The sequence below is a fragment of the Panulirus ornatus genome, chromosome 52 (genome assembly GCF_036320965.1).
Source record: "Panulirus ornatus isolate Po-2019 chromosome 52, ASM3632096v1, whole genome shotgun sequence".
Lineage (NCBI taxonomy): Eukaryota > Metazoa > Arthropoda > Malacostraca > Decapoda > Palinuridae > Panulirus > Panulirus ornatus.
In genome coordinates this window covers 10254398-10274041 of record NC_092275.1, presented here as the reverse complement: position 1 = coordinate 10274041, position 19644 = coordinate 10254398, and the positions used below count along the sequence as shown (strand labels likewise).

Below are 19644 nucleotides of genomic sequence, written 5' to 3'. Positions count from 1 at the left end.
TAAACAACCGGAAACAATTCTAACCCTTAATCATGTTCTATTAAGACTGTGCCGTCAGTGTGGAGTCTGATTCTTGTCCTCAAACTACAAGAAAAACTTGAAGCACAAACGCGGGTGAGAAAACTGATTCCATCTTACAGAATCCTGTCATGTAAAGAAAGACTAACAGTATCACAGCACCGTTACGAAGCCTCGACTTAACTGTGACATAATAAATGCTTTAAAAATGTTGATCAAACTCAACAACGAAAATCACGAACATCTGTTTGAAACCCAAAGTAAGATTGTGACGAAGATGAAGACATCTTTTCAAACTGTCCGTAAACGGGTTTTCTCTCTGAAAGGGCGCCCACCTCTGAACTTGTACCTGTCTTGCTCGTCTGTTACGGTTCACTTTATAATCCAGAGTTTTTTCTTCCTGGATGCATACGTTGGTACATCTCATCCCCAGGAATAGTGACCTTGCTCAACTACCATAGCCATAGATAATCCACTTACTCTGTTTGGAGTCTATGACTTGGTTATGGAGTTTGTTAATAATAATAATAATAATAATAATAATAATGATAATAATGATAATAATAATAATAATGATAATAATAATAATAATAATAATAATGATAATAATGATGATAATGATAATAACAACTTGTTAGATACTGGAGCAACAGAGCTAAGTCTTCAACTGGACTGAATTAAATGACCAAAATATAGGGCAGAGTTCAACGAGGACAATAGTAGTTAATGGGAGCAAACTATGTGTTGACGTGCTACATACAGTCATACATATGTGAAGCAGATACACCATATCCTCCGGGCTTTACTTACCCAACGGTGAGGATAATTAACTGTTTTGTGATTGGCATTTCCCCCGGCCCGCATCCATTCCCACTACCCTTCCCCCTCCCTCTCTTCCTCTCATTACCCCTCCCTCTCTTCCTCCCACTACCCCTCCCTCTCTTCCTCCCCCTTCCTCAATTCATCCCTCGTAGTTGCTCATTATTCGTTTATTTTTCCTAGTATGCCGGTTGCGTCACCCCCTCTTAACCAGTCCATCCCGCAGCGTTATACACACGCCTCACACCTCTGCTCTCCCGCCCACCACACATACAGGGAAAACAAAACACTAGAACACACACACACACACACACACACACACACACAGCTGAGGATCTAATTATATTAAGCCCAAATATATTTTCCTGATGTAAATCGTCTAAAGAAGCTGTTACATGTAGAGTGACACATTCGTCCAGGTTCGGTGAGATGGCCACTCTCATCCTGCACTGTTTTGTTTGGTAGGTGATTGAGGCGACCAGTGGTCAGGAGCAGAAGATCCTGCAGCAGGAGTACATCTCTACCACGATGATGTACATCGTCCACCTGCAGGAGCAGCTGGCGCACGGCGGCCACTATACTCTCTCCTTGGATTTCGTGGGCACTTTGGCAGAGCAGCTTAGGGGCTTTTATAGGTCCTCTTACACTAAAGAAAACGGTGAAACGAGGTAAGGGTCACTGTGCCATGCAATAAGATAGTATACAAGGACCTTACTGACGTTGATATCATACTTTGCATTATGTGGTTCATACAAGTGTTTATCCTCATGTTTCCTCATGCCAGCAGAGCTGTACTTAAGATCATATTTAGTATTCTGGTCTGCCTTGTAAGGGAGGAATCAGTTGGATACACACCCATGTGCCTACAATATTTGTGAAATATTATCATGGTTGTCACCTGTGTGTCGGCAGCTGGGTGGCTTCGACACAGCTAGCGTCGGCGGAGGCCCGTCGAGTCTTTCCTTGCTTCGACGAGCCGGCTCTGAGAGCGACCTTCAAGATTTTCCTGGCGAGGGAACAGCACATGAAGGCGCTCTCCAACATGCCCCTCCTCAACTCTACACCCATGTAAGACGCTCTTCCCCTCCCTGTCGTTACATCTGGGTCTCAGCGACACTGGTGTAACTTGTCTGATGTTTAAGTTGCAGGATTTCAGACCAATATTAACATTATGTCAAACGTTCATCACTAAGAACATCACAACCGCCTCCACGTCCAACCTGGACAGTCAGCGTAAGGTGTGACGCCAGGGAGTCTCGGCTCACTACTTCGAAGCTTTCATTAGTGATGTGGGGTGGGGGAGCGAGAGGAAGTGACGAGGTACGAAGGGAACAGAGGTGAGGGAGGAGTACGCTGGTGGGCGACACCTGCATACAACGTAATATTTTACGAAGTAGAAACAGATAGGCGCAAGTAAAAATGGCAAGAGTGATGCTAATTGCCAATTAAGGCTTTATTTGCAGTTTTTCTTAGGTCTGAATTATTCCATGGTAACGCACCTTCCCTTCCCTTCCCCCAACCTCTCCTTTGATTAGCACACAGTAACGCAAGTAGTCACAGGCCATGTCCTCCTTCCAAATGTCACTAACTCGGGGAGATCTTTATACCTGCTGGGTGTGTCGTAAAGATGATGCATCTGAATAGTTCCTTAACCAATTAGTTCTCAATATAATGAATTGGTATCACGTAAAGCAGATGTAATGATCTGGTAAAATGAGCATTAATAACATGTCGACGAACAAGGTAGAGGACATTGTGTCATTTTTCCATCTACTATTCATGTTGTTATTAGATCTAATATGATAACGTTGGGTATATTCAGTAAGTTATTTCGAAGTTCATCTCCAAGTCGAAGTAATATAAAGAGTTTCTTGTAATCTTATCGCCTAATCTCAAGCTCGATATCTGTATGGTCTATAGAGACAACATCTGAATCACCACAAACAAATTTCAATTCTTTTTTTGCAAACGTCTTCAGCCGCTGCTTCAAGCTGGGATCAACAGAGGCGGAGGCACAACATATCAGTATCCTCACGCCACGTTTTCCTTCCCACTCCCCTCAACCCTCCACCTGCCCACATCATGGTGATTCCACCTCCAGCAGTTAAATCATTGTCAAGTGATGGGTATTATCATTTATCATTTATCTTTAATAAAAGCCATCACCATTTATGAATAAGTATTATGGTTAGGTCAACGTAACACCGAGGTCACAAACACAGACGCGGGTCTGCCGGCCTGATGACCTCAGAGGTCGCTTCTGTTGACCCAGGTTTGGCTGCCACCTCACTAGATGCTGCTCTCAGGTTCACAGGTCACGGAGGGCGTACAGTGACATCGTGATAACTTGTTACTTGTTTATCGAAACTGAAGATAACACCACATATAGTGAGTGATAACACCACATACAGTGAGTGATAGCACCACATACAGTGAGTGATAACACCACATATAGTGAGTGATAACATCACATATAGTGAGTGATAACACCACATATAGTGAGTCTTTGATGATACTAGTAACGACCTCGACATGATATGCAAACTTCCAGAGACAGAAACTTTGGGAGTAGAGGGTCGATACCCCCCGTGGGTTCACACCTCAGGGAAAGAAAGGATTGACAACGCTGACTGTTCTGGTTAGGAGTGGAGTCGGCTGTAGCGCATGTCACCATGAGGTGACTGTAGTGCATGTCATCATGAGTGGCTGTAGCGCATGTCATCATGAGGTGACTGTAGTGCATGTCATCATGAGGTGGCTGTAGCGCATGTCACCATGAGGTGACTGTAGTGCATGTCATCATGAGGTGGCTGTAGCGCATGTCACCATGAGGTGACTGTAGTGCATGTCATCATGAGGTGGCTGTAGTGCATGTCATCATGAGGTGACTGTAGTGCATGTCATCATGAGTGGCTGTAGTGCATGTCATCATGAGGTGACTGTAGTGCATGTCATCATGAGTGGCTGTAGTGCATGTCATCATGAGGTGACTGTAGTGCATGTCATCATGAGTGGCTGTAGTGCATGTCATCATGAGGTGGCTGTAGCGCATGTCATCATGAGGTGACTGTAGTGCATGTCATCATGAGGTGGCTGTACCGCATGTCATCATGAGGTGGCTGTAGTGTATGTCATCATGAGGTGGCTGTAGTGCATGTCATCATGAGGTGGCTGTAGTGCATGTCATCATGAGGTGGCTGTAGTGCATGTCATCATGAGGTGGCTGTAGTGCATGTCATCATGAGGTGGCTGTAGCGCATGTCATCATGAGTTGGCTGTAGTGCATGTCATCATGAGGTGGCTGTAGTGCATGTCATCATGAGGTGGCTGTAGTGCATGTCATCATGAGGTGGCTGTAGTGCATGTCATCATGAGGTGGCTGTAGTGCATGTCATCATGAGGTGGCTGTAGTGCATGTCATCATGAGGTGGCTGTAGTGCATGTCATCATGAGGTGGTTGTAGTGCATGTCATCATGAGGTGGTTGTAGTGCATGTTATCATCTTGTTCTTTTAGTTGTGTTGACACCAACTCTGGAGAAAATCTCTAACGATGTTGATTAATGATGACGAATATTGTGGGTTTCTGTATATTTGACAATGGTAGCGTACGACCTCAGATATCACAGTAGTACCAGTGATGTTTCTCTGAAGCCTTTGAGGAACTGTTCATGTTTCATAAAGTCTCCATGAACGATCCATCATCATCATCGTCAACTTCATTCCCATTTACACGGGATAGATCAAGTGTAGATGGTACGGCTTCCTCTTCGTACGATAGCTCTACACTTGGTCTATCCCATGTGTATGTGATGTAGTTGATCATGACGGATCGTTAATAATTCATGAAATAATATGACATTCGATTTGGTCTACATGAATTGTTGTTTTTTCAAATATGCAGATTCTCTCGTACATTACAAATGTCTTTATTTCGTTAAGATAAATGTGTTTCAATTATAGTTTACATAAAAGGACCATATTTCCAGCAGAAACTGTACATACAGTAGTTTAGTAACTTGTGTTGTGCAGTGAGGACCAGGAGGGCTGGATGTGGGACGAATTCGAGACGTCGGTGCCCATGTCCACCTACCTGGTCGCCTTCACCATCTCCGACTATCCCGCCAGGGTCGTGCACCACCACGATAACAACGGAACCCTGCTACGAGGTGAGCTGCCCTCACAACTGTGAGAGTCAGATGTAATACGTTGCGTCATACATTAATGTCAGTAGAGGAGCATTGTTGTTATACGTTGATATCTGTAGAGAAACATTACTGTAGTTTATCAACAGAACATTAGTCTAATGCATTAAAAGAACATTAGTGAGATACATTAATATTGGTTGATCTCTTTCTCTCTCTCTCTCTCTCTCTCGCCCAGTGTGGGCTAGAGAGGCCGTGTATAACAAGCTGGACTATGGGTCCAGAGTGGGATCGCTTGGCCTCCAGTTCTTCCAGGAGTTCTTCGGCGTGGACTACCCTCTCCCCAAACTGGACTTCGTTTGTCCTCCCGAGATGAGTCCAAATGCCATGGAGAACTGGGGTCTGATTACCTACAGGTTGGTCTCTGGCGACCTCGCTTCAGCTGACGGCTAAACGTCTTCTGCATGAGCTTGTTGGGGGCGTCGGGAGAGGCTCGCTTGGTGGGTTATAATCATCAAGGGGCTGTGATATCTCAAGCCGATACAGGATAACTCTATGTGAAAAACATGTGAAACATGTGCAAGATAAATGTGTAATAATGATGACTTCAAAGCATTATACAGTCACATAACATGAGATTATTTATTGTTTTTTAATGTCCATTTTACTTTGTTTTGAAATGTCACGTCAGAGGATGACATAATCAGCTGTTCTCTGATGTTTTTGTTATCATTGTCTTTTCATTTTCCTTCTCTGGTCTTGTGTGACAGGGAGTCAGCGCTCGTGTATGACCCTGCCACTTCCCCAGCAACCCAGAAGCAGTGGACCTGTTACCTGGTGGCCCACGAGCTGGCCCACCAGTGGTTCGGCAACCTGGTGACTATGTCTTGGTGGACCGACCTCTGGCTCAGCGAGGGCTTCGCCACCTACATGGGTGATACAGCAGTGGATTATGTAAGTCATGTTTTCGTAATTGTCATTTATATTGATGACAAGGAATGTGGTTGATATACTTTAGTGACATCATCTGTGACAGACGAGAGACTGGTAGAAATGTTGACCTTCATGCTGCTATACTGGACGTCTGACCTGAAATATAACGACCGTGATCCCTGTCATGGAGCATGTGGTCGAAGCCACAGCTTCTTGTGGATCTTTATGCTTGAGTAATGACGCTTGAGTTTTGTTTTTATTATTCCAACTTTCATGACCATCCTGACCTCCCATGATATGCGTCTCGGTGACATTACCTACTCGATGACCTTATCGATCGCCCACTAAACCATTACCTTGACCTTAAGTAAGAGTAAGATAACAGGATATCATACTTTTCCATTATGATCAATCTGGAAAGCCCTGGCCGTATAGTAAATGACCTCCCTGGACGATACGTTCCTCACTGGGACTCTTCCGGCCGGCGTAATAACCTCGTGTCTCAAGAGTTCATGAGGACCCAGGTCTTCCTTCCCTCCTCACCTCAGATCGAGCCGTCCTGGGGGATGCTGGACCAGTTCGTGGTCAAGCGGCAGCAAAAAGTGATGGCCCTGGACGCCCTCCGCTCCTCTCATCCTGTCTGCGTCCCCATCGACGACCCAGCTGACATCAACGAAATCTTCGATATCATCTCCTACAGTAAAGGTATAGTTTATGTCGTAATCATTTATGATGATGGTATTAACGTAATCATCTACTTCATCTCTGGACAGAGATTGAATTACTATATCGAAAACGTAGTAGACTCCCTCCATGGCTAACTTAGTCAGCTTATCTAACCTAACCTCTCCTATTTCAACCACCTCATAGTAACTTGACTAACGGTAACCGAACTTATCGAAGGCAATATCAACCCCAGAATAACCTACTGTGTAATCTAATATATAGTGAAGTAATCAATATCAGACTACGTCATCAGTCCTTACCAGTTGTGTTTATTACAAAAAATTTTCAAGTCATCATGCACGAGACACGTTGCTCTTGACCATGCGTGTGGCTGAGTTTGGCCCTTTAAGCTGCATGATGTCCGGCTTGCCAGATAATGTCTATACCAAGTGTCACCTTATCAACAAGCTACAATGAAGGTGAGAAATACAACTCAAAACTATAAAGAAATTTGTTTAAGAATTTGATAGGATTTATTCTTTATTCCCGAGGATGACTGTACAATGTGCTTTACAATGATCGTAATTTACTTCATGGTAATACTGATGAAACCTTAACGTTTCTATTGATAACTTGACATTTAGTTACAAGAAAAGATCACAGTTAAGGTTTCCGTGTTGAGAACTGATCTAGTGTATGGGTATCAGTGCTGTAGTGTATCATGCTGTCTGACGTTAGTTGGACTAATTACATCGTACAGTAGAGAACCGCGCTCCCTCCTTCTACCTTTAGTGATTCTCTTGATTTTTCTTTCTGTTTTTTCACCTATATCTATTATCATTAGTGTCTCATTTTATGTATTTGGTATTTTTTGATTTTTACGTTATCTTCTCTCATTATATTTTTTTTTTCAGTTCTTCAGTATTCGTTTTTAGACTCGTTCATCATCCTTACTGTTTTTAGACTCGTTCATCATCCTTACTGTTTTTAGACTCGTTCATCATCCTTACTGTTTTTAGACTTGTTCATCATCCTTACTGTTTTTAGACTTGTTCATCATTCTTACTGTTTTTAGACTCGTTCATCATCCTTACTGTTTTTAGACTTGTTCATCATCCTTACTGTTTTTAGACTCGTTCATCATCCTTACTGTTTTTAGACTCGTTCATCATCCTTACTGTTTTTAGACTCGTTCATCATCCTTACTGTTTTTTCTTCAGTAATCATATTTTCCTGCAGGCGCGTCCATCATCCGCATGATGAAGCACTTCCTGACGGAGGCCACCTTCAGGAGGGGCCTCAAGACCTACCTCACTGAACTGTAAGTCTTTTGCAACACATTTCCAGGAGTGAGATACATGTATGGTTAGGTAAATACCTGTGAGGAAACCAGAATACAGAGGAATGCCCGAACTTCTGTTGTTTTATGTAGAATGAATAGAAAACAGAGTTTGTCAGAGATGTATGATGCAGTGTTCAGCATGTAGAAGGCGACAGATGGATGAGTGTGAGGGAGGAAGGGTGATTGAAATCCTCCTTTTATGCATTATTTCCTTCTTAAAGTAAGGCAGAATCTGGAACAAATGAAAAAATTATCTTGGAAGGCTCAGTGCTGCCTCGCTGAGACGGGAAGAAGAAAAAGATACTAAGAACATGTCAGGACTTTTCATCCCGCATCTTTTTGTAAACATTTCAGGAAATACAAGAGCGCTAAGCAGGACGACCTGTGGCGGTACCTGACGGAGGCGGCTCACGAGGACGGCACGTTGCCCGACGACCTCACTGTTAAGATCATTATGGACACCTGGACGCTGCAGATGGGCTACCCCGTCGTGAGCATCGCTCGCGCAGGCAACTCCTCCGCCGTCATCACGCAGGAACACTTCCTGCTGGACAGAAGCTCAGAGAACGATGTCAGGTTTCCCCACAACTGGTGGATTCCCGTCACCTACACCACGCAGGACAAGCCGGATTTCGACAACATACGGGTCAATTTCTGGCTCAACGGTCTGGGCATCCAACCCGCGTCCTACATCGGGTATCCGCAACCTGATCAATGGATTATCTTCAATGTTAAACAAACGGGTGAGGTCATCTACAACAGTGGGTCGCACGTCTCTGATTGACTCGTGACTCGTTTTCTAAGTCTGGTCATTTCACCGTATGTCTGTTGTAACTGGAGATTCCTTATTGTCAATTTAACTGTATACATCATAACTTCATATGTTGGGTCTCTGTACCATCATGTCATTCTCTGTGCACTATAATTTTCCACTCCGGTTCTGTGCCTCAACATTGTACCATGAGAGTTCTGCGGCCACCATGAGAGGTTTATGGTTCTCTTTATGGATCCATTTATCAACATTTCACTATAACTATGAGATCCCTATATCCTGTCCCATTGTATGTATAATTATCCAACTTGCCTGTTGATGTATGATAACTCTGCCTCACGTGTACAATAACTATGGAAAGAAAACACCAACAGTACAGGAACTTGGCCTTGCAGGATACTACCGGGTCAACTACGACGAGGCCAACTGGGAGCTCCTGACGCGGCAGCTTCAGGAGAACCATGAGGTGATCCACGTCACGAATCGCGCCCAGCTCATCGACGACGCCCTTAATCTTGCCAGGGCAGGTAAACTGTGTGGAAATGTCTGATTTCTAACACAAGACTTAATTACTCATGACTAATTAGATAATTACCTGTAACAATAGGTCAGCTGTCATCGTAACGCAGGATTTCATTGACCTTGAAGGCTTTAGTAACGGACAATAAGAACGTCTTAAAGTTTGTAGCTCATTTCCATCGCTGGTAAAGTTATGTCTTGTCATCCTAAGTCTTTTCTATGGCTTTGGAATGTCATTTCTTAACTTTGGATAAAAGAGCTAAGTGATTCTTATCCTACGGCAAGCACAATATAAACATGGAATAAGGACGTCTCCATTGAAGCTGTAGCTTATCTACACCGTTTGTAAACTTTTGTGTTGTGTCCAGAAATAAGTATTTCATTTTCTGATGCTAAAATGATTTTTCAGGTTCTCCATGAAACGTACACACACACACACACACACACACACACACACACACACACACACACACACACACTTTGAAAGAAAAAACTGTTCAAGTCTCAGGAAAAAGTTGGAAAGGATGAATGTCTTTCCATCGGGTTGTGCCAGTCTGGTTAATAAGTACATGTGTTACCAGGACGTCTGTAACATCGTGACTGCGCACACTTGTGTGTACATGTGTAACAAGTAACAATATCTAACATACTTGCTTTCCATTCGCTCAGGACACCTGTCCTACAGGGTTGCCCTGGGGGTGATCTCTTACCTGGCGAAGGAGAGGCATTACGTGGCGTGGAAGGCGGCCTTCAACAACCTGCAATATTTACGCGATATGTTCTACAGAGACCAAGCCTTCGGCGCCCTCAAGGTAATGCATATTTCTCCCTAGCAATATATTGCAGAGATCAATTTAAACAGTGCAACATTTGGTTAATGATAACACATGAAACAGATGCAAAATGAATGATTTAACATGAACAATGCATTTATGTTTTGGAAACATCATTTCATCTTCGTAACAAAATGTTAGCGACTCTGATCATGGTAACCTCACTACTCTACTGTGACGTGTTGAGGAGAGGCCAGCATGTGTGTTGGATCCGGTAATTGTCACCTCCATAAACTTAACACTCCATGGTCGGCGTCTGCCTTACTTGCTGAACTAATATTATGTACTTCTCTTGAGAGTCTATTTTTACCTCTTCATTTCCTTTTCTTCTGCTGTAGACAGGTGTTTTGTTATTGTAGTATTTGGACTTGTTTTCTGAGGGATTCGAACCAATGTACTTTCCTCTGTGATGATGAATATCTGGTGGAATAGTCTTAATCTTTCCTATACCGTCTGCTATACGATCTGGGGTTCAGAGGTACGATACTTTGTTTCTTGATGGGCTTCACTATCACTTTTTTCCAGATTATTCACCGTGGAGTCTGGACGAGTTAACACAACTGTCAGCTGAAAGGAGGTCTTGGGAACATTTTATGGGCGTTTTGCACGTCGGGAGAGGTAGAAACTCTGTGTAATTCAGGGGTTCGATCCAGGTAGAGGTTCGATATTGTGTAGTAGGTATGAACTGCTGTACCATGGAATCTCGCTCTCCCTGATTCTTGGCTCGCGGCCTCAGTGGACAGTTCGGATTCTAAGCATAATAATCTCTGAACATCGCCTCTCCACTGGTCAACTTTCTTGTCTGCGTGGAGCAAACCCCACCCTTCTCTCTCTCCCTATCTGTGCACCAGGTGTTCACTTGCCCAGAACTTTGAAGCTTTTATTCAGTGACTGAAAACTTCCCAGTACCCTACCTGCACTCTCCCCGGCAACAGGATCCCCTCGTTACTAGTAATGTCTCCTTGACCTGATAATGTCTCCTTGACCTGAATATACATTCATATCATCATTTATTGATTATTCATGGCAGTCATATAGAAAGTAAATCAAGTACAACAGTTGCAATACATAACTGGCGAATCCCAATGTAAACTTTCTCCTCTTGTTCAGGATTATCTTGTGTCGCTGATTCTGCCGGTGTATAGGTCAGTGGGTTTCGAGGAGCGTCAGGGCGATGACCTCCAGACACAGCTGCTGAGGGGGGAAGTCATGACTTGGGCCTGCAACCTGGGGCACCCAGACTGTCGTCACAACGCCCTCCAGCTCTTCCGAGGATGGATGGCCGACCCTGAGAATTTTGAGTGAGAACTTTACTTAGTGAATAATTCGCAATTTTTTGGTGATCCTAAACCTTCTTTGAATTACTTTAGATAACAACGTAACCAAACCTTACTTAATTGCCTTAGATTGAAGTAATCATAATTTACGAATACACTAGAGATACCATTGGCTCTGTGTCTCCACCAGAGGAATATCTGCGAACGTGGCGGCGTCTGTGTACTGTACAGCCATTAGAGCGGGAGGAGAGGACGAGTGGAACTTCGCCTGGAGACACAGCAGAGATACTGGTGCCTCCAACCTGGCCGACGCCCTGTCCTGTACCGAGGAGATCTGGCTCCTGGCCAGGTCAGTGCTGATACAGGCCGAGTGTTCTGACAGACAATATCCCGGGTCACTATCAGCAGCTGACGCCAAAGTGATCTCAAATTATATGTCTACCTAAACACACTGTTGTTAGCCACATATACGTTTGTGTTTACATGTTGCACGGCAGAGCTATAGCGATATTGTTTCTGTTGATTGTGTCACTGGTGAAGCATATATATATATAATCGTCTCGGACAGCCAGGCTGACGGTGTGGTTTACACAATTTGTTTCTGAAAAGCTCATGTTAAAAGCAACTATGAACTTTTCATTATCACGACTATTTATTCTTTTCTTTTCGATCTTGTAAAGTTATTATTTACGACGCTTGGATGTGGCATCATCATACCCACGGGTCACAGCGTCGTGCTGCACACAGTGAATGTCATACCTGCCTCGTGACGAAAGCTAACTCTCCTGCAGATACCTGGAGGGCGCCTTCAACGCTAGTTCTGGGATCAGACGTCAGAACGCTGCCAACACCTTCAGGAGTATAGCAGCCGGGCCGGTGGGGAACATCCTGGCCTGGGACTTCCTCAGATCCCAGTGGTCACGCATTACAAACTAGTAAGTCCAGCTGCAACGGACGGCAGAGAAGGGCGGGTCATCTGTGGCGCATGACAGATGTGCATGACATTAGACGTAGAGATGGTTTCTTCCTCGATGATCTCATGAGAGACTTGTATTACAGGTGTATTATGATGTGTACTAGGAATGCATAACTGGTGGATAAGATGTGATAAATATTCGACGTGCATGATGCGCGGATTATTTTATAGTATTCACGGCAGGTGGATTATCTGTCGTAATGCATGACACAAATGCTTGAGTGGTGGTTTATCTCCTGTCATGCACTACATGCATGTGTGAATAATGGTTTCTCATCAATCATCAATGTAAGAAGTGTAACACAGATGGTTTATGTGATGTAATGTGTAACAGAAGTGCTTGCTACTCTGCTTATAAATAGATGAAGTAAATAAATATCGATTTACTGTATTCATGCAGATATCCAGCTGATAATACATGGTTAGGGAATTACATATTGGGCGGGAGGAGAGGGGGAGGGGGTGGGGTCACGATGGTAACTAATTATTATAAAAGAGTTAAAAGATGAAGGTTGTGCTGAATATATCTACGTCTGGGGTATGTACGTAAGTGAAGTCTATCTACATAGTACAGGGAGCTGTACAGAATGAATTTTAGGGTATATATATTACACATCTAGTGGTGATGTTACTGAGTCGCTCAGGTCAGCTGGGTCACAACTTCAGCGGTTGCTGTGGCCAGCTGGGTCACAACTTCAGCGGTCACTGTGGTCAGCTGGGTCACAACTTCAGCGGTCGCTGTGGTCAGCTGGGTCACAACTTGAAGGGCCGGAGGGCCGAGGAATGTGGTAGTGTCAGGGTGTTTACACTGAGGCGACCACAGACCCGGCATAGACCTCTCAAGAGATTCTCACTGAGGTAGTGGTTCACTGGTTGTTGGAGGCAGACACCTGTGTGTGAAGATGGCAGGTTCAACCTGGCGTTATCCAAGTATTAAGCTGGGAGCTGGTGGGAGAGAGAGTGAATGAGTTAAGGTCGACATGTTGACATGAAAGGCAGAGAGCGCTACTGACACAGGTCCTACTCCATAGAGGGGTGGACGATCGTGTGCGTCTTTGCGTGTGTATGCTTGCGTTTGTGTGTGTGTGTGTGACAGAGAGAGAGAGAGAGAGAGAGAGAGAGAGAGAGAGAGAGAGAGAGAGAGAGAGAGAGAGAGAGAGTAGGTCGACATGTTGCTGTAGGTATCACAAGAGCCAGCGTTATACTTGTATGGTTCGAGTCACATGTAGATAGTAAACTCCTGTGTATTGTTTTCTATACGTTGGTGTATAATCCTTCCCCAAACATCTCCATAATGTTCTTTTTAACACACGTCTGCCGTCTCACGCGTTAACGAATTACCTCCTCATTGTACTGTGCAAGATGTTTAGCCACATACACAGATACACTCACCATTTCTCACTCTCTCCAAAACTCATAAATACTTTCCCTTACTTCTTCTTTTCCCTTCATAAACCTGTCTATGTCTGTGATGGGAACCTCAGACATAAAAAAACAAATATCGGTTGAAAAGGCATAATAGACCTATGATTTATCTTATCTCAGATATATAGTAGACTGACAGTACGAGTGATGTAATACCATAGATTTTACCTGTTTTTTTCTGTCTACCAAGTATGGCTCTGCTCTGTCTCATGCTGTTGGCTCAGAGTACAAGTAACTATCGTTGAAGCCTCAATATGTGGACATCTTCAGGTTTGAGTCATTATTTGCAGACACATTATCAGAATACAAGTAGGACTCTCGTGAGGCTAATAACAATGATGATTAACTTTACTGATACTACTAAGGTCCTCATACGAGTGCTTGACCTTCATACAGGTGTTGACCTTATAAAGGTACTTGATTGATAACAGATTTTGTGATGATTGATTGATGGCGTTCCTCCACAGCATCGGCGCCACGTTCTTCGCTCTACCCACCATGATTGAGGACGTCACCAAGACCTTCAACACAGCTCAGCAGCTCAAGGAGGTAAGGTGAACTTTAGTAACCTCTTCGGTATGTAGATAGATGGCTGGACTGGTGAGGTCAAGGGCTAGGTTAGCTGTAATTGGTGGAGTCAGGGGTCAGTTTAGGTGCTATTGTTTAGGGTCAAGTCACACGTACATGATCACCATGAGGTCAGCTCACATGCAGGAAGTCAGGTCAGCTCGTCTAGGATAATGCATGGTCCTTGAACAAGGTATACTACTGAACACGACAGTCAGACCCTTGAGCATGATAGTAAGGCCCTTGAGCACGAGAGTAAGGCCCTTGAGCACGACAGTCAGACCCTTGAGCATGATAGTAAGGCCCTTAAGCACGACAGTCAGACCCTTGAGCACGACAGTCAGACCCTTGAGCACGACAGTAAGGCCCTTGAGCATGATAGTAAGGCCTTTGAGCACGACATTGCGATCTCTGAGTATGACGGTGTGACCCTTGCGTTTAATGGCTTTGTCTTGACCTGATCCTTACAGGCTTGGTCACATGCTTGACCATCATACCCTGGGTCATTCTTATGTGCTCAAGGGTCGTCTTGTCGCTTAAGGGTCGTACTGAAGGGCATCATGTTAAGCATCGCACGTCTTCTGTGCTCAAGCTTGCAGAAAGTTTCATTGAGTCAGATGGTTTGTTACAACAACTGGGTTGTTGTGTGGCGTTACAGCGGCTGACTGATCACAAACCTCCTCCACACAACCTTGCCTGTTGTCCGCAGCTTCTATTAAGCACTAACTATCCTGGCTGTTGCCCACAGCTGGTGGTGACCACTACCTACCCTGGCTGTTGCCCACAGCTGGTGGTGACCACTACCTACCCTGGCTGTTCCCCACAGCTGGTGGTGACCACTAACTACCCTGGCTGTTACCCACAGCTGGTGGTGACCACTAACTACCCTGGCTGTTACCCACAGCTGGTGGTGACCACTAACTACCCTGGCTGTTACCCACAGCTGGTGGTGACCACTAACTACCCTGGCTGTTACCCACAGCTGGTGGTGACCACTAACTACCCTGGCTGTTACCCACAGCTGGTGGTGACCACTAACTACCCTGGCTGTTACCCACAGCTGGTGGTGACCACTAACTACCCTGGCTGTTCCCCACAGCTGGTGGAATTCGATCAGGAGAACGTGGGGCGGTTGCTGACGGGGAAGAGGGCTGTGTTACAAGCGGTGGAGGTGACAAAGATCAACGTGGACTGGATGGAGAAGAACCGCGACCTCATCGTCGACTGGCTAGAGAACCAGGGCTTCTCCTGCCACCTCTCAGGTATAATGTTGTAGTCGCGCCGTTCCAGCCCTTGGAAAACTTGTATGGACAGAGCTACACACAAAGCCCTTGGAAACCTACTCAGTCGCGTCTTTCATGCAAAGATCCCTGGAATGACATCGTTGGAAGTCTGTTACTCAAAAGCTACCGAAATTCTCTTGTCATAGTCCAATATCCATACAAGATCTGGAAAACTCTTGAGCTACAGTACAGAGTGGGTCCCTGGAAGACCTTGAGAGATAAGGTGTACACAACACCCCCGGCCATAGAGGGTCTGGAAGAAAAGAAGTGCGTCTGTGGTACTCCATGAAGACTACACGGTTGCTACCAAGACATTCACCAGGCTGGTGGAATATAACATATACACAACTGTTGTATCCACAAGACTCTTGAAGTATAACCCCGGTGTGCGTATTCTCTAAGACAACCTGCAGGCGGATGTGGAAGGCCTCGTCTCCTCACTGTTTCTGTGGCCACATTGAAGACTATTTGAAGCATAATGATACAGCATAGCAGGCTACCCACATGTACACTCCCGGCATGATATAGCTCTGTCTCTGATACATCCAGCAGGTGGAGCTACCATAGTAATAATATATACATAGAATATAATAAAACTTCAAAAATCCCAAAATATTGCTCTTCGTTTTGTTCTCCTTCATATACCAAGCCACAAGGTTGGCTGGGTCCGTCACCATAATTCAAACGTACAGGTCAAAATATTTTGCATAGCGAATCGCTGCCTATATCACGTAGAGTTCATCCTTACCTTTAACAAGTAGAGTATACCACTATCGCTAACAAGTAGAGTACAACATTACCATTAACAAGTAGAGTACACCACTATCACTAACCACTAGAATACAATACTACCTTTAACAAGTAGAGTATATCACTATCGCTAACAAGGAGAGTACAACATTACCTTTAATAAGTAGAGTATACCACTACCGCTAACAAATACAGTACATCCGCACCTTTAACAAGTACATTACATCATTACATTTAACAAGTACAATATATCCCAACCTTGAACAAGTAATACCAAAATTATAGTTACCGGTTTTCTTAGAAAACTATTTTTTTTACAGAAAACGAATTCTTCCAGCATGTTTTAAGGGGAACTTATTTCTTTCACTATTCCTACCTACTTCTGCATTGCTTTTTTCACGTTTCTCTTTCTCTTCTTTCCTTTTCACTCCCCCAGTTATCAGCCATGTTATTTTCGTCATCACTGGAGCTTCCCTATAATTTTCACAGCAACATTTCTACCATCTTCTTGTTTTTCTCTTCAATATTTTTTTTTCCTTCACACGGAACTTACAAAAAGGAATAAAAGGGAAGCAGATAGCAACAGACCAGTTGATCGTGTCGGTGCTGCTCATGACGGTGAAAAAGATGAAATATTAAGTTTAATGGTTTATGAACAACAAAAGTGAACAGACGAGTCAGTGAGAAATACCATATATGTACATAAGTGGAAATAATGTTACTTGTACACATGAAGCGAAGTATTTGTCACGTTTCCTTTATGATATATATATATATATATATATATATATATATATATATATATATATATATATATATATATATATATATATATATATATATATATATATATATGGTATTGCATCTTATATGTTAAAAATCCCAAAGAAAAATACGTTTTTACTTCAGTTAAAATGACAAGTCCGCCATGCGGTTGGTAACCCTTACTAGGATTATCGCTCGCATTGATCTTTAACAACATCTTAGATCGAAATTTTCAGAGCCTTTCTAAGCTAAATAATTTCAGGTCATCTTGACGGATCTCATCATTTGTTTCTCAGTCCGGGAATCATCTTTGTAGCTGGACGGTATGTTCAATTTCTCAATGTCTTCATTTTTCCCTCAAGCGGGAAGACCACAAGTGAACATATCATTACCAGAGCTGGGGACATGTTAGTGAATCATTAAGAGTTGGGAACAGCTTAATGAACTCTACTGTTCTAACTATCAACCCAGGGAATTTTGTTCGTCTTCTGTACTCCTGGTGGTTGCTTGCTGCTCACTAATAAGCAACTCGTCTGAATATTTCTGCTGAACCAATTCCAAGTTTCTTCCAGATCGTTTTTATTAACGATGTCATCTTAGGTTTCCTTGTTCAGAGCACTGTGAAGTTCATCAAGAGTTGCGAGTCCAACTTGTGGCAAAATTTCATGATCTTCGCAATGATAATCGTTACAACGATGAAGAACGCTAGATATTGGTAACAATTGGTGCCAAACATTTTCTCCAGCAACAGTGTTGACGAGATCCTTGTTTGCTACTCGAACTAGGTATAACACCTGGACGTTCACATGGCGAGGCTTCGTCACGAATTCTACTTGAGGCTTTGACCAAGGGATGTCGGGAGTCCGCACTGTGAGGTAGTGTTCCTCACGTCGCTACTAGTGTGCTCAAACCCGCCACAGTGATCGACTCGAGTCTATTACAAACATCTGTCATCTGGTCATATATTTTACCTCTTGTAACCATTGTCTAACTAAGCTTATCTTCAGCTTCATTATGAATGGGTTCAATGTTGTCATCAGGTAGCACATTCTTCACTGCAGGAGTAAAGTTAGCTTTTAGGATAAGCAAGACACCATTGTGTATTTTGTGTTGTGTGTCACTGTTAAACACAGCGCTTCCTGATATCGCTCGTCACCCAAGTATGTCCTTGTGTCTGATGTCTGAGCAAGACTGCGAGATACCAATCATAGCACAACTTTCTGATAATAAAGTTTCCTATATGAAAACTTTTGTACATATAATGTGTATATTTACGTGCGATAGTTCAGCTTACGACTGAGACTCGTGAGTACATATCAAAGGCAACACACCCGCTCCACACAGTCTGAACTTGTTGATGATACTTACCTAATGTGCTGCACTCGGGTGTCAGCCGTCCATTGTAAACATTATGTGGCCACATGTAAGCGTGTTGTGCCGCCCGGTGTGTGGGGGGACGTTATCCCCTCGTGTGGTGGTCGTCTGTGGTGCAAGAGTCTGTTATGAAGACTTGAAGGCTATACTGAGGAGAGCATTCCCATCGTTCACCCTGCGGAGTGCTGGAGCTCTGGGTTCATTATACTGTTGATTTTGCTCTTGAGCCGATGTATATGTTGTGACCTCATGTGGGGGGGGGGGGGGTGATACTCGGTTACCTATGGTCAGGGGTGACGCCTCTTAGTGTCTGAGTAACATTAGGGAATTACGATGATCATTTTACTGATCCACCAGCAGCAGTTCTGAAGTTGAGCAATGAATACTTCCATGAAAACTACACGCATGTATGTAATGTACTTAACTTCCCACACACACACACACACACACACATACATATATACATACATACATTTCAACAAGTGCACTTGGCCTACGAGTATGAATCATGATTGTACATTATTGATAAACGAGAACAAAATGATCTGGTTCAGGAAGATGTCCTACAACATGGTAGGTGAAAAGATATAGAATGTAGACAAAGTGCATTACCGGACATTAACTATGAACGTAATACATGAAAACGTTATTAGATCATATGACATGTTTGTGACACGACAAAGTAGACACGGCTGCTTCCACGATTTCGTTCACTGGTATATGGATCATATCGAATGTCTTAATATGATAATCGGAGATGGCGTCCTGAAAATATGATTTTTTATCTCAGTTCAGACAATGAATTGAAACTTTTTAAACCTACATTTGTTAATAGGAAAGTTTGGATATATTCTATATAACGTGGCAGTTTAGTTATATCATCAAACTTTGGATTTTGAGATCGTTGACGAATTTCTTACATTTTAGGGGACAAGAACTACCTTGCGGCCAGCATGAAGAACCTGAATGTGTTTTTCCGAGTGGCTGAAGAAATGTAAACAGTCGCTACATTCAAGATGTCCGACATTTTTGATCGTAAGATCAGTAACGTGAGGAGCTGCTGGTACATGGTGAGTAGTGGTTGGCTGCTTTTCCCACTGTTATGATACAAGCATGGAAGATTGAGGATCTGGTTGGTCGTGATGACCACACTACTGCGATCTGGTCTGATGCCAAGTGTTA

At 43.6% G+C, this 19644-nt stretch overlaps 1 protein-coding gene across 2 annotated transcripts in view; it reads left to right on the top strand.

Moving 5' to 3' along the window:
* The window catches only part of LOC139765055 (aminopeptidase N-like), a 23340-nt gene extending 7150 nt beyond the window's left edge, over nucleotides 1–16190 (top strand). The window contains exons 4-18 of one of the 2 annotated variants that reach the window (XM_071692142.1): nucleotides 1303–1505; nucleotides 1750–1905; nucleotides 4868–5004; nucleotides 5219–5396; nucleotides 5751–5934; nucleotides 6462–6618; nucleotides 7819–7900; nucleotides 8276–8664; nucleotides 9089–9220; nucleotides 9882–10024; nucleotides 11156–11346; nucleotides 11513–11671; nucleotides 12114–12257; nucleotides 14191–14272; nucleotides 15390–16190. In XM_071692142.1, the coding sequence (XP_071548243.1) occupies nucleotides 1303–1505; nucleotides 1750–1905; nucleotides 4868–5004; nucleotides 5219–5396; nucleotides 5751–5934; nucleotides 6462–6618; nucleotides 7819–7900; nucleotides 8276–8664; nucleotides 9089–9220; nucleotides 9882–10024; nucleotides 11156–11346; nucleotides 11513–11671; nucleotides 12114–12257; nucleotides 14191–14272; nucleotides 15390–15566 (2514 nt within the window). In that variant the 3' untranslated portion in view covers nucleotides 15567–16190. The remainder of the gene's footprint in view (nucleotides 1–1302; nucleotides 1506–1749; nucleotides 1906–4867; nucleotides 5005–5218; nucleotides 5397–5750; nucleotides 5935–6461; nucleotides 6619–7818; nucleotides 7901–8275; nucleotides 8665–9088; nucleotides 9221–9881; nucleotides 10025–11155; nucleotides 11347–11512; nucleotides 11672–12113; nucleotides 12258–14190; nucleotides 14273–15389) is intronic. The other variant, XM_071692141.1, reaches the window with a different exon arrangement.
* Nucleotides 16191–19644: the final 3454 nt, after the last annotated feature.